The sequence below is a fragment of the Phaseolus vulgaris genome, chromosome 3, assembly GCF_051622355.1.
Source record: "Phaseolus vulgaris cultivar YP4 chromosome 3, ASM5162235v1, whole genome shotgun sequence".
In the NCBI taxonomy this organism is placed as follows: Eukaryota; Viridiplantae; Streptophyta; class Magnoliopsida; order Fabales; family Fabaceae; genus Phaseolus; species Phaseolus vulgaris.
In genome coordinates this window covers 46,930,931-46,943,083 of record NC_143500.1, presented here as the reverse complement: position 1 = coordinate 46,943,083, position 12,153 = coordinate 46,930,931, and the positions used below count along the sequence as shown (strand labels likewise).

The following is a 12,153-nucleotide window of genomic DNA, read 5'->3' as shown; positions in this document are numbered from 1 at the left end:
ACACATTTTATTGAAAATAGAAGGTTTATATATAGAGAGGCTCTCTCAATTTCGATGTATTAAGTAAGTTCATATAAAGATTATGTATAGACTCTCAGAAGGAGTAATAAAAGATCATTCAAAAATAAAATCGTTAAGACAATTATAATAAACACGTATTAAAACGTCTTAACACCACTAAATGATCTTCTTCTCTTTCGCATTAGACAATCTGACTATTTGACTAAGTTGTTCAACAGATCATTTGTTGTAGATAATTTAAAGTCAATCATCACAAAAATTGACGATGAGAGTAATATAAATTTCTAGCACGACAAATGTGTTGATGAGGAATGTTTAACATTGACATATCCTCAAGCTTTTCTCATGTATTATATATTTTATCACTACTTGTACCTTTTAAATAATAAATATTTTATTTGAAGATAAAAAAAATTCGTATAAATAATTATTTTTCATCTAATTAGTTTATGTTTACTACTCAATTTTTAATCCTTTAAGAGAAAAAAATAATTTATAGTATTTATTTTAAAATAATTAAAATTAGTTTTACAAAACGTAATCTGAAATGAGTCTTACAAATTTGTTTGTTGCTAACATTTATCTCCATTTTTACCCAAACAAAAGAACCTATAGCATTCAACGCCTTTACTACTTTGCGTAATGAGACTGTTGGCTATCAAAATAATACTAATAATATACTTTATATATATATATATTATTTTATTTTATTTTATTTTTTATTTTTTTATTTTTTTTTTCTTTTCAACATTTTTTGACTTCATTAATAGGTGATTTAGAAGAATTGTATAAAACAAATATTTATTATCTGACTGGAAAGAAAAATCTCATCGAAAGTGATAAATCAATTTTTTTTTTAAAACATTGGTCCTCAATTGACATGGTCAATACTTTATACTTATAACATAAGGGTTCCAAATATATATAAAAAATATATAACAGAGTGTATTGTTTTCATTATTAAATGTTATCCGCAATCCAATCTTCATCCGATAAGAATTTAGACATTTGGAAAATCAACCTCCTTTTATTCACGTATGCCAACATATATCTCAGCATGCATTTTTTTTCTTAACCCACAGTCATATACGTGGTCTAGTGAGAGAAAACGCGTGCATTATTTTTAACCATCCAAAATTTATAACAATTAAAATATGCCCAAAAAATTTATATTATGCATCAAATGTTTTATTTATCAGAAAATTCATTAGTTTTGAGGGTTAAATAAAAATGACAGTTTATAGAATTATTTTTAAAGGTTAAATAAATGATAGGTAGAATGTGTAGGGATTGATGTTTTGTAGTTGTATAAATGATTTCAGATATTATGCGTAATCAAGGACCCTTATCTCTTTGATCCAGTTGTCTCAATATTCTAGCACGAACAATAGACGCCAAGGTGGAGAAAAAGTGGGGTGTATCACAATGTTATATGTATCTGCAACTAAGACTTTTCTCCAAGCCTTTCTTTCATCTACCTTAGAATTTAATTTGTGATTATGGGAGTTTTTGTGATTATGGGAGTTTTTGATGGCTATTTTTTTTTTGTTTTTTATAAAAATGGGGTCCATTTAAAAAAAATTACAAATTTAGGCAAGTCGTGCCAATTCGGTACGACTTTATATGCACAAATCGTCCCAATTAGACACGACTCTGCCATGTCATACTGAAGTCGTGTCAACTTGGCATGACTTCTGCCCTGTCATACTGAAGTTGTGTCAACTTGGCACGACTTCTGTAATGTTATACTGAAGTCGTGTCAACTTGACACGACTTCAGTATGATAAGGCAAAAGTCGTGCCAACTTGACTCGACTTCAGTATGACAGGACATAAGTCATGTTTAATTGAGACAATTTGTGCATATGAAGTCGTGCCGAATTGTCACGAGTTGCCTAAATTTGTAATTTTTTTAAACGAACCCATTTTAATAAAAAGAAAAAAAATAATTCCATCATGGTCAAAAACCCTAGAGCTTAGCTTGAAGCACCAACTTGCCTTGTTTGTATCATACTGCTCTTCTCTGCACTGTGTCACTGCCAGGAATATACTAAATCCAGAGCAACCTTTTATAGTACCTCTGATGACTATGGGACTCCAAGTATGTGACTCTCCTTCTATCTATTTCTAGATATGTGCTTGTAAGATAGTTTATACCTCAACACAACAACGTTTATTATAAATATATTTATACTTTTTTCATGTTCTCATTGATGCATGCTTCTGTTTTATGATGCTTTTTACATTTAAGCTAGAAAGTGATGACATAACACAATGGTATATGTATATTTTAGCGGGAGCTTGTGGATTTGGAGAATATGGAAGGAAGATGAATTGGTATGATGGAAGAGTCGCAGGGGTCTCTGGGCTATGGGGGAATGGAGTTGGGTGTGGGACATGCTATCAGGTACGTACTTTTCTTAAATTCCACGATTTTTTTTCAATAACTAATGTTTCTAACAAGACAATATTAGAATTTATCACAGAGAAAAAGTCACGAACTTATATTGTTTGACCAGTTAATTAGGATGTTAAAAACCATACATGTATAGGTGGTTGGTTAAAAAAACTTTGTTTAGTATTTGACTAATTTTATGTTATGAAATACAAATGATAATTCAGGTAAAGTGCCTTATAGAAAAGCTCTGCGATGAGAATGGAGCGTACCTAGTGGCAACAGACCAAGGTTAGGGAGACAACACAGACTTCGTGATGAGCCGACGCGCCTTCAAAGAACTGGGACGTGATCAAAATGCTTACGAAGAGCTTAAGAAATACGCTACAGTGGAGATTAAATACAAAAGGGTTTCAAGTACTTACACCGGCACCGTCTTGTTCTATATCAAGGAAACTAGCAGCAACCCTGGTTACTTTGCCGTGGTCATTCTGAATGTAAATGGAATAAACGACGTGACTGCTGTTGAAATGTGGAAGGTACATATATTTTTAACACGTTTGAAATGGCTTCAAGTACTTTTATATCTTTAAAGAATGATAAAAAGAGTAATGATAGGGTTAAATTTGATTGTTTGAATGGTGCAGTCTGGAGAATGGAAGGCACTTAACAGGAAGTATGGAGCAGTGTTTGAGTTTCTTAACCCTCCGAGTGGCGGAATCCGGTTGAGGTTAAAGGTGAGTGGCATGTCTGATTGGGTGAACCCCAAGGTTCCCATTCCTAGTAACTGGCAGCCTGGAAGCACTTATATCACTGAGGTGGGGCTTAAATAGAAAGAACAACATATATTGATTGGCACTATTATTCAGTTTCTTTTCTGAAATTGTGCCACTCAATGTTCTCTGGTCAAAAGGGATTACAATAAGGGAGATTCATGTACTTCACATTTAAGATTACATGTAATATGAATCAAATAAGTTTTTCTTCCTCTTGATAACATCAGCTTATGTGTTTGGGATCATTATAACATGTTTATTAAGTCACCACTATTAAAATCAAAGCAAAATATTATCAGAACAAATCTAAGGTATTAAAAATGGTGGGTTAAAGCCATGTTCAAAATGCGATAAAATTATTATTATTATTATCAGAAGAAACTCATGTGCTACTGCGTTTTGTATCCGTATTTCGTTATTTTCTTCAACTTCTACCATAATAAAAATTTAACATAAATACATATAAAAATAATTTTGAATAAGTTAAAATTGAAAAAAAAAATATGTATAAAGAAAAATAATAATTTGAGTAATTAACATTTTTTTTTTTACTATTTGAGTTTCTCTTCTTCAAGTATTTTTTGTTCTTATTTTGAAATCGGAGAGTATGATGTTATTTTATTTATATGTGAGATTTGGTGTGGGAATGAAGGACTAAGGGTGAAATTATGCTCTCTTTAGTTCGGTTGTTGCATTAAAATAAGGAAGTAAGAGAAGAGTAAGGGAGTTAGTTTGCATCACATAACGTTAATTTAAACAAATTAAAAAGAGTGGGGAGTTAGTTTGCATCACATACATTAATTTAAAAAATTACAAAATAATTTTATTTTCTTAATAATTCATATGAAATGACAAAATAGTCAATTATACTAATAAGATGAGATATATTAAATAAAGGTATAATCATGTGTACACCAAAAAACGATTATAATGAGAGATAAAATGAGAGAGAAAAAATTAAAATACTGCTCCATATTCATAACTGTTTCTGATAATTGTTTTAAAGAGGAAAATCAATCTCTTTACTCTCATGCCAAAGTGACCACAAATAAAATAAAATTAACGTACCAATCTTTTCTCCACTTTCCTGTTAGTTAAGTGAGAACAAATAAAATAAAATTTTAAAATTAAAAAAGTGTTTATTTAATAAAAAAGAATATCATATTAAAACAGAAAAGTAATCAATCTCTCCACTCTGACGACAAAATAAAATTAACGTATCAATCTCTCCACTCTTCTGTCATGAGAACAAATAAAATAAAATTTTAAAATTAAAAAACTGTTTTATTAACTTCTAAAATTTTAAAATGTGTAAATAACCAAAATAAATTAATAAAATAAAATATTAAATAAGGATAAAATAGGAAAACAATTTAGAGCAGTTAAAGTGGAGAATCCCTTTATATATAAGTAAAAATTATTATTATTGTATATTATTTTACTAAGTTCACTACAACAAAATTTAAAATGACCTAATTAGTAGTTAATTTTTAATCTCTAATAAAAAAATTAACTGCAAATTCGCTACGAAATGACTATAGTACTTCAATGATTAAATTCTTTAAATATTCATCAAATTCACTCACACTCAAATTTTCCATTTTCCATATATTTCAATATTGTATTTGATATCATTTTTTTTTTTTGTTATGCTCTTATAAGCTTCAAATGGACTAAAAAAATAAATAAAAAAACAAGACATGTTCATTCTTGAAGTTCAAGTGCGAGAAATGTACAATTTAAGGAATGTATAACGAGAAATGTACAATTTAAGCAAGGTATAAGTAAAAGATTAATTAATTTAAACAATATGTTAATTATAAATGGACTAATGTGAAATTTGTTTAAATTATAGACGAGATAAAATATGAATAAGTAATAGTTGGATTAACCATCCAATTAGTGGTTTTGGTGTTGATTTTGTTAAAAAATACATCCTTTTAAACTATACATACGAAAGTCATGTTTGGTTTTGGGTCAAAACCGAAGGGTATGTGGAAACAACATATTGGAGTATGTTATTTTATTTAATAATGAGATAAAGATTTACAACAGTGTTATGAAAATTGACTCGTTCTAGCCAGCCAAATTGATCTAAATAATCCATTTTGTGGTGCTTGTTGGTGGATTAGAAATCTTATACTGATTAATTAGTGTGACTTAAAAGGTTTTCCTTATCTTTCTTTCGTTGCATTACTTTGCATTGTACCAATCATTCATTGAATAGGTTTTCTGTATCCCTTTACAAAGCATCAACAAACATCTCCTCGTCTATTTCGTAATGCACATGATAAAATTGTAGAAGCGAGTCATCATCCTATTATTTAACTTAAACCTATTAATCTCCCATTAAAGTGACTTAAAGAAAAAAATATCTAATCGATTACTATTGCCACTATTTCATTAATTGATTTTGGTTATATATTTTTTAATTACAAATATGATTATTGTTCAGTCACACAAATCCGCTCAGTAAATCGGTCACTATACATTATTGACGAAAAAATTAATAATTATTGTTGTTTGATCACTAAAGCGATCACTATTTTAATTAATAACCAATTTTAATTATTTAATAATTTATTTTCGTTTATTATTAATGGTCTATTGATAAAGGGAATAATATTGGTATTTTCATAACTGTTTTTAGAATTATTAAGTTATTTAACCTATTTATTTTATAGTTTATTTTCTAAAGAAGGACAAGTTAATATGGTTAGAATAAGTTAAATAATATGTCTTAATCTACTCTCACTCTTATATTTTAGATTATCTGATTAGTGAACAATATTTTAGTGAAATTGATAAACATATTTTAGCATAATAATATTTTATTTACAATATCTATAATATTTGTAGTTTTACCTAATTGTAATTACTCATTTATATTTTAATGATCGAATACTTGTCTTAATTACTATGGAAAAATTAAGTTTAGGATTACTCATATTTTTTATATTTTTTGTAAAGGGAATGCGTGTGCTGATAAGTTAGTTAATTTAAGATTTATTCATAGAAAATCTTTTCTTTGATATAATAGGCTCACATCTAGTCTCTTCTTAGAATTCTTTATGAATAGATATAATCTACCTATGTATAATTTTTTGTTAACATATGAATTTTGGTCTAGTCCCCTATATTTTTGTTTTTTTTAATAATATTTTTTTATGTAATAACAAATGATTGTTGGAGCATATCAAGTGCTATACCTCATATAAAACTTTTATTTAAAAAAAAAAACTAAATTTGATCATTATATTTAGTATCAAGCAGCCAGCAAGGACGCACCCAGATTTATGATTTAGCATATTAACATAAGGAAATCAAGCTAACAGTGTCAACCCAAATGCCTTAAACCGTAGATTTTGCCATTCAAAAACAGGAAACAGCAGTACACAGAACCCCAGTTATTGAAATTAGTTTTAAAAGGAAACAGCTACTAAGACAAAGGAATAGAACTGTAGCAGCCACAGCATATAGATGTAGTAAGATCTAAGGCTGTGCTATAAATACAACTCTCATGTATCTTCGCTTCCAATCTCATAAACGCTTCTCAAATCTTATGCTTTGGTTTATAGCATTGGTCACAATCTCGTAATTAATTACTTCCTGTATTTCTATCCTATATATCTTTGCGCCTGATAGAGTTGAATTTGTCATGGAACTGGGTTTTAAGCACCAACTTGGCCTTGTTTGTGTCATACTGCTCTTCCCTGCACTGTGTAACTGCAATGAATATTTCACCAATTCAAGAGCAACCTATTATGGCACCTCTGATGGCAACGGTACTCCAAGTACGTGCTTGTCAATTTGTCTCTACCAGCCTTACACTCTTTGTTTTTGCAGCTTAGGACTCAACTACCATGCATGCCCATCTTTGAGACTAAAGATTCTCTTTTTCTTTCATTGTTACCATGCACGCTTCTCATTTAAAATGAAAATGTTTCATAAGACATTGTTATTATTATGCATGTATATTTTAGCTGGAGCTTGTGGATTCGGGGAGTATGGAAGGAAGATGAATTGGTATGATGGAAGAGTCGCAGGGGTCTCTGGGCTATGGAGGAATGGAGCTGGTTGTGGTACGTGTTATCAGGTACGTAAGCACGCACTTTTCTTTCCTTAATTTATTTTCAATAGTAATTTTTTTGACTTAAAAACATATCAAAATTCCTAATTCACTGATTATGTAGTAATAAATCAAATAATTTATCAAATATAAATAATGATGATGATGATGGTCCAGGTAAAGTGCAAAATAGCAGAACTGTGCGATGTGAAAGGAGCATACCTGGTGGCAACAGACCAGGGTTATGGAGACAGAACAGATTTCGTGATGAGCCCAAACGCCTTCTCAAGATTGGGAGGCAATAAAAATGCATCTGCAGAGCTTAAGAAATATGGTACAGTGGATATTGAATACAGGAGGGTTCCATGTACCTACATCGGCAACGTCTTGTTTCACATAAAGGAAAGTAGCAGCAACCCTGGTTACTTGGCTGTTGTGATTCTGAATGTAAATGGAAAATACGATGTCAATGCTGTTGAAATGTGGCAGGTATATAGTGTAAACTTATATTTGATTCAGGGCATGCATGCACACAACTTTGGACATAACAATTTGTAAACTTATTGAGTAGTTTGTTAATTTTACGATGAAATTGGTTGTTGAAATGTTGTGCAGAAAGGGAAAGAACGATGGGAAGCCTTGCGCAGGGTCTATGGGGCAGTGTTTGACTTTGCTAATCCACCAAGAGGTGAAATCCTATTGAGGTTTCAAGTGGGTGTTAAATGGATGATACCAAACATCGCTATCCCTGCTAATTGGAAGCCTGGAGCAACTTATGACACCAAACTTCAGCTTTACTAGGCACATAAATTCATTTTGGATCCCAACAACAAATTACAAATAACTAAGCTCCACTGCTTTTCTGTTTATTCTTAATCACTGTCAATGTTTTTGTCTAAAGGGGCTGGAATAATGGGGATTCTTGTACTTTCCTTGTAAGAGTGTACCCGGAATAAGAATAAGATCAAAGTTATTTTAGGCTGTCAATCAAATTCATATTATTTAAAATAGTTGTGTGTGTGTGTGTATATATATATATATATATATATATATATATATATATATATAATTATTTTTATTTAAAAATTTAAATACGTAAATACTATTATTACTAGACATTTTTATATTCGGTGGGACTTTTTCTACAAAATTTTATAAAAATTTGTAAGAAATTTGACTTCTTCCGCCGACTCCCCGCCGCTCTTGAACTCCATCGTCATGTTGTCGCTGCCCGACTCCCAAGACCCCGTCGCCGAAGACGTTTTCCACACGCCACAGGAGAACTCCTCGCCCCCCATCTCCTGCCACCAGCGGCGGTCCGCCACCGATTGCGGTGACCTTTTACTGTTCATCACGCTGTCGATGTTGACGCTGGGATGCAGGGGTCGGAGTTTGTTGATTTGGGGAGGGATTCGGACTTAGGGTTTTCGGGAGTTCAGCTGAGGAAGGAAATGGGCGTTGATGAATGCTCGCACGGTGCACGAAGAGATGCTTTGGACAAGATTCGTGATGGCCGGTTCGATGAATTTGCGGTTTCCAATAGGGCATTGTCTGATTTGGGCGAGTCGCCGGCGAAAAAATCGAAACTTCTGGAGGTCAATCTGGATGTGGAAGTTCAATCCCAGAAAGTGGAAGAGGGTGTGGGGAATCTGGTTTCTGAAGCAGAAAAACCTTCAGATGAAAATAAGTGTTCTGCGAAAACTTTAAAACCTTGGTTGGGAACGTTAGTTCGTGTGAATCCGAGAAAGTGGCATGCACCGTCGAGGGGAGCAAGTCAAGTGATGGTGTTGTGGAAGGTTCTGGAATGGGGAAGGAAGAATAGGGATGAGGAACGAGTGGTGCGTGTGTTGGGACAATCATTGTGTGGTCCATTGAAGATTGCAGCGAGGGAATCAAAGTGTTTGAAGAATGCAGCGAGTGGAGTGGAAAGAAAAATCTTAATGATTTTAGTTTGTTGGAAGTTGCCTTGTGGGATGACTTTTCCTCGGCCAAGGTGGTGCCGGAAAACTTTAACCCATGAGAATAGTATTAGGAAAACTGTGAAACTATTCTCTTTATGTTAGTTTTTACTTGATCTTTCCCTTATTTGTAAGGGTGAGGGTGGAAAAAAATTCAAATTATAAAATCTAATCTATAATTATCTAAATTTATATTAGTTTTAATCTATTTAAATAGATTTATCTCAATTTTAAATTTATATTTTTATATTTTAAATTCAATCCATTTAATTGGTTACGGATTAGATATAGATTGAATACAATTTTTTATTATTAAAATTGTATTTTTGGTTGGATTTTGACTTGATCTGATCCAGGTTGAGCCAAGACAATTCGAACTCAGGTTAAGCAAAGTTGGCCCAAGTCTACATCGAGCTGAGTCGTTTGGGCCCAAGTCGAATCGAGTCGGTATGGGCCAAAATCGATCAAAGTCATTTCAGGCCAAAGTCGAGCCGAGTCAACCTTGGGCCAAGTCGAGCTAAGTGGTCGATATTGAGTCGACCCGAGTCGGATGGGGTCGATATCGAGCCGAGTTGGCCCATGCTAATGTCTAATTGAGCCAGTCCATGCCCATGTCGAGTTGAGTCTTTCGTGTTCGATATTGACTCGAGCGGGCTCAGGCCGATATCCAAACGACCGGGCCAGGGCTGATGTCGAGTCGAGCGGGCCCAAACCCATGTCGAGCCGAGCAACTCCGGGTCGATTTTGAGTAGTCCGAGCCCAGGCCAATGTCGAGCCGAACGGACCTGGACCGATGTCGAGCCTAACGGGCCCAGACTAATATCAAGCCTATCGAGCCCGTGCGGATGTTGAGTCTAACGGGCCCGGGCCGATGTCGAGTCTAACGGGCCCGGGCCGATGTCGAGTCGAGCGGGCCCAGGCCGATGTCGAGTCTAGCAGGCCCAAGTCGATGTCGAGCCAAGCGGGCCCGGGCTGATATCGAGTTGTTCGGGCACGGGCCGATGTCGAGTCGTCTGACCCCTGGCCGATGTCGAGTCGTACGGGCTCGGGTCGATGTCGAGTCGTCCAAGCCTGGGCCGATGTTGAGCCGAGTTGGTCCACGTCCAGGTTGAGTCGACTTAGACCCAGTTCAAGTCAAATTAGTCTGTGTCCATATCAACATGGATTTAATGTAATTTGACAAAGTAGATTTAATTTAATTAATAAAGTGGATTTAATTCATTTTAAATAAATTTAAAATATTCAAATAAATTTGATCTAGTTAAAATGGGTGGATTTTAAATCCAATTAAAATATCCAAATAAATTTGATCTAGTTAAAATGGATATAAATTTTAAATCCAATTCATTTGGATTGATTTAAAATATCCAAATAAATTTGATCTAGTTAAAATGGATATGGATTTTAAATCCAATCCATTTGGATTTGGATATGGATTTAAAAATCATATCCATGACCACCTCGATTATTTGGAAGGTTTTTTATTTGTGCCTTTTGCTAAGTATCTTAGATGAGTCTACATTGTTTAGTGGATGATAGTTTGGTAGGGGGGCTAATTTTTATCTGTTTTTGGGAAGTTGTGTGTTTGTCTATTGTAATTCTGGTCCATTGTAATTCTGGTCCAAACCTTGAATCGGGATCACCAACCTCTTATCTACATGTCTCTATCTTTAAACATTTTCAATTCTCTAAAATTTTAAATATTTTTGTCCAAACACAATATAAAAGTTTTTCATTATTATCTAAGAATAAATTTGTTACTTTTTATAATAATAACTTTAATCTACTTCATATTAACCATATATTTTTCACTCGCAATGCTGCTTCTTAACTCTTGAATTTTATACATAATAAATTTGGAGATTAAATTAGACGTGAATAATAATTTTAGAAGGTAGCATGCATATACACTACTCTTATGATAACCAATTTTTAGAAGATCTCTTGCTGGGAATGGCCCTTGGGTTATATAATCCACTGTAATGACCAGCTATTATTTGGTTATGTGGAATATACAGAAGATTGTGATATACACTACTTCACTATATTTTGTAATAATAGTAGCAATGTTGTTATGCATAGAGATGGGGATTCACTCTTGAAATACAAAGGCAAAAAGGAACTAAACAACAAAATCTGTCTGTCAGCAGGGACAAAAGTTGAACTTAGTAATCCAATAGTGCAGACTGGAAATAAAATATGTGATGAAGTCATTGATGAGTATTAGTTATTATTCAACCTTCACTTAAGATCTCTTCAGCTATTTCAATGTTTGATATTATTGGAAACCGTATAATTATAGTTTAGGCTAAAGCTACCAAAAAAAACTTCTCTTATTTCTTAACAAAATTCCAGACACTCTGAAATGATGGAAGAAAAATGTAGTAAGGTCAAAATCGAATGAAATAGCATTATCTTTAATTGTTTTAAGCATTTGAAATTATAATAGGTGAAATAGACCATTTTGTGTGTTTCCTTCTTTTTCTGACCCATAACAATATCTTTCTACTCTATTTATTTGTAGGCAAATTTTTCTCCACCTTCATACCTTCTCCCAACACTTTCATATTTTTATTAATTTCAACAATACCCCCTTCTCAGTATGGTAGAGTTTCATATTTTTATTAATTTCAACAATACCCCTTCTCAGTATGGTAGAGTGTGTCATGTTTCATTTTCAAGTGGTAGTGATTACTTGTTGTGATGGACGGTGATGAACGTTGGTGGTTGAGGTAAGTTTTATAAAATTTGAAAGTCACAGCTCTTCCAAATGTTGCTCTTGGAAAAGAATGAAAATGTTGCGACTAAAAATAAAATAGAATGTTGGCAAAAAGTGTATAAGAGTATAAAGGTACAGCTGAAATTATTTAAAAATATAAAATTATACTTTATTTAAGATTATTTAAAATTTTTAAAAAAAGTTAAAAGTGACTTT

The 12,153-nt window shown here is 32.8% G+C and overlaps 1 protein-coding gene and 1 pseudogene across 2 annotated transcripts; both read left to right on the top strand.

Annotated features, from left to right (window-relative positions):
• The first annotated feature begins 1,842 nt into the window (after positions 1–1,842).
• Positions 1,843–3,412, top strand: LOC137805669 (expansin-like B1; annotated as a pseudogene). Its single transcript, XR_016519429.1, has 4 exons — positions 1,843–2,121; positions 2,315–2,427; positions 2,643–2,954; positions 3,063–3,412. The product of XR_016519429.1 is annotated as an expansin-like B1 (transcript).
• Positions 3,413–6,727: 3,315 nt separating this feature from the next.
• Positions 6,728–8,247, top strand: LOC137808122 (expansin-like B1). Its single transcript, XM_068609077.2, has 4 exons — positions 6,728–6,985; positions 7,175–7,287; positions 7,438–7,749; positions 7,876–8,247. Exons 1-4 carry the CDS (start codon positions 6,850–6,852, stop codon positions 8,059–8,061), a joined length of 747 nt encoding a protein of 248 aa, XP_068465178.1. The 5' UTR covers positions 6,728–6,849; the 3' UTR covers positions 8,062–8,247.
• Positions 8,248–12,153: the final 3,906 nt, after the last annotated feature.

What these genes read in the sequence shown, in the direction of transcription:
- LOC137808122 (XM_068609077.2), top strand. Translation starts at nt 6,850, where the DNA reads ATGGAACTGGGTTTTAAGCACCAACTTGGCCTTGTTTGTGTCATACTG. An exon ending in TGATGGCAACGGTACTCCAA is followed by an intron (nt 6,986 to 7,174) that starts GTACGTGCTTGT and finishes TGTATATTTTAG; the next exon opens with CTGGAGCTTGTGGATTCGGG. An exon ending in GTTGTGGTACGTGTTATCAG is followed by an intron (nt 7,288 to 7,437) that starts GTACGTAAGCAC and finishes ATGATGGTCCAG; the next exon opens with GTAAAGTGCAAAATAGCAGA.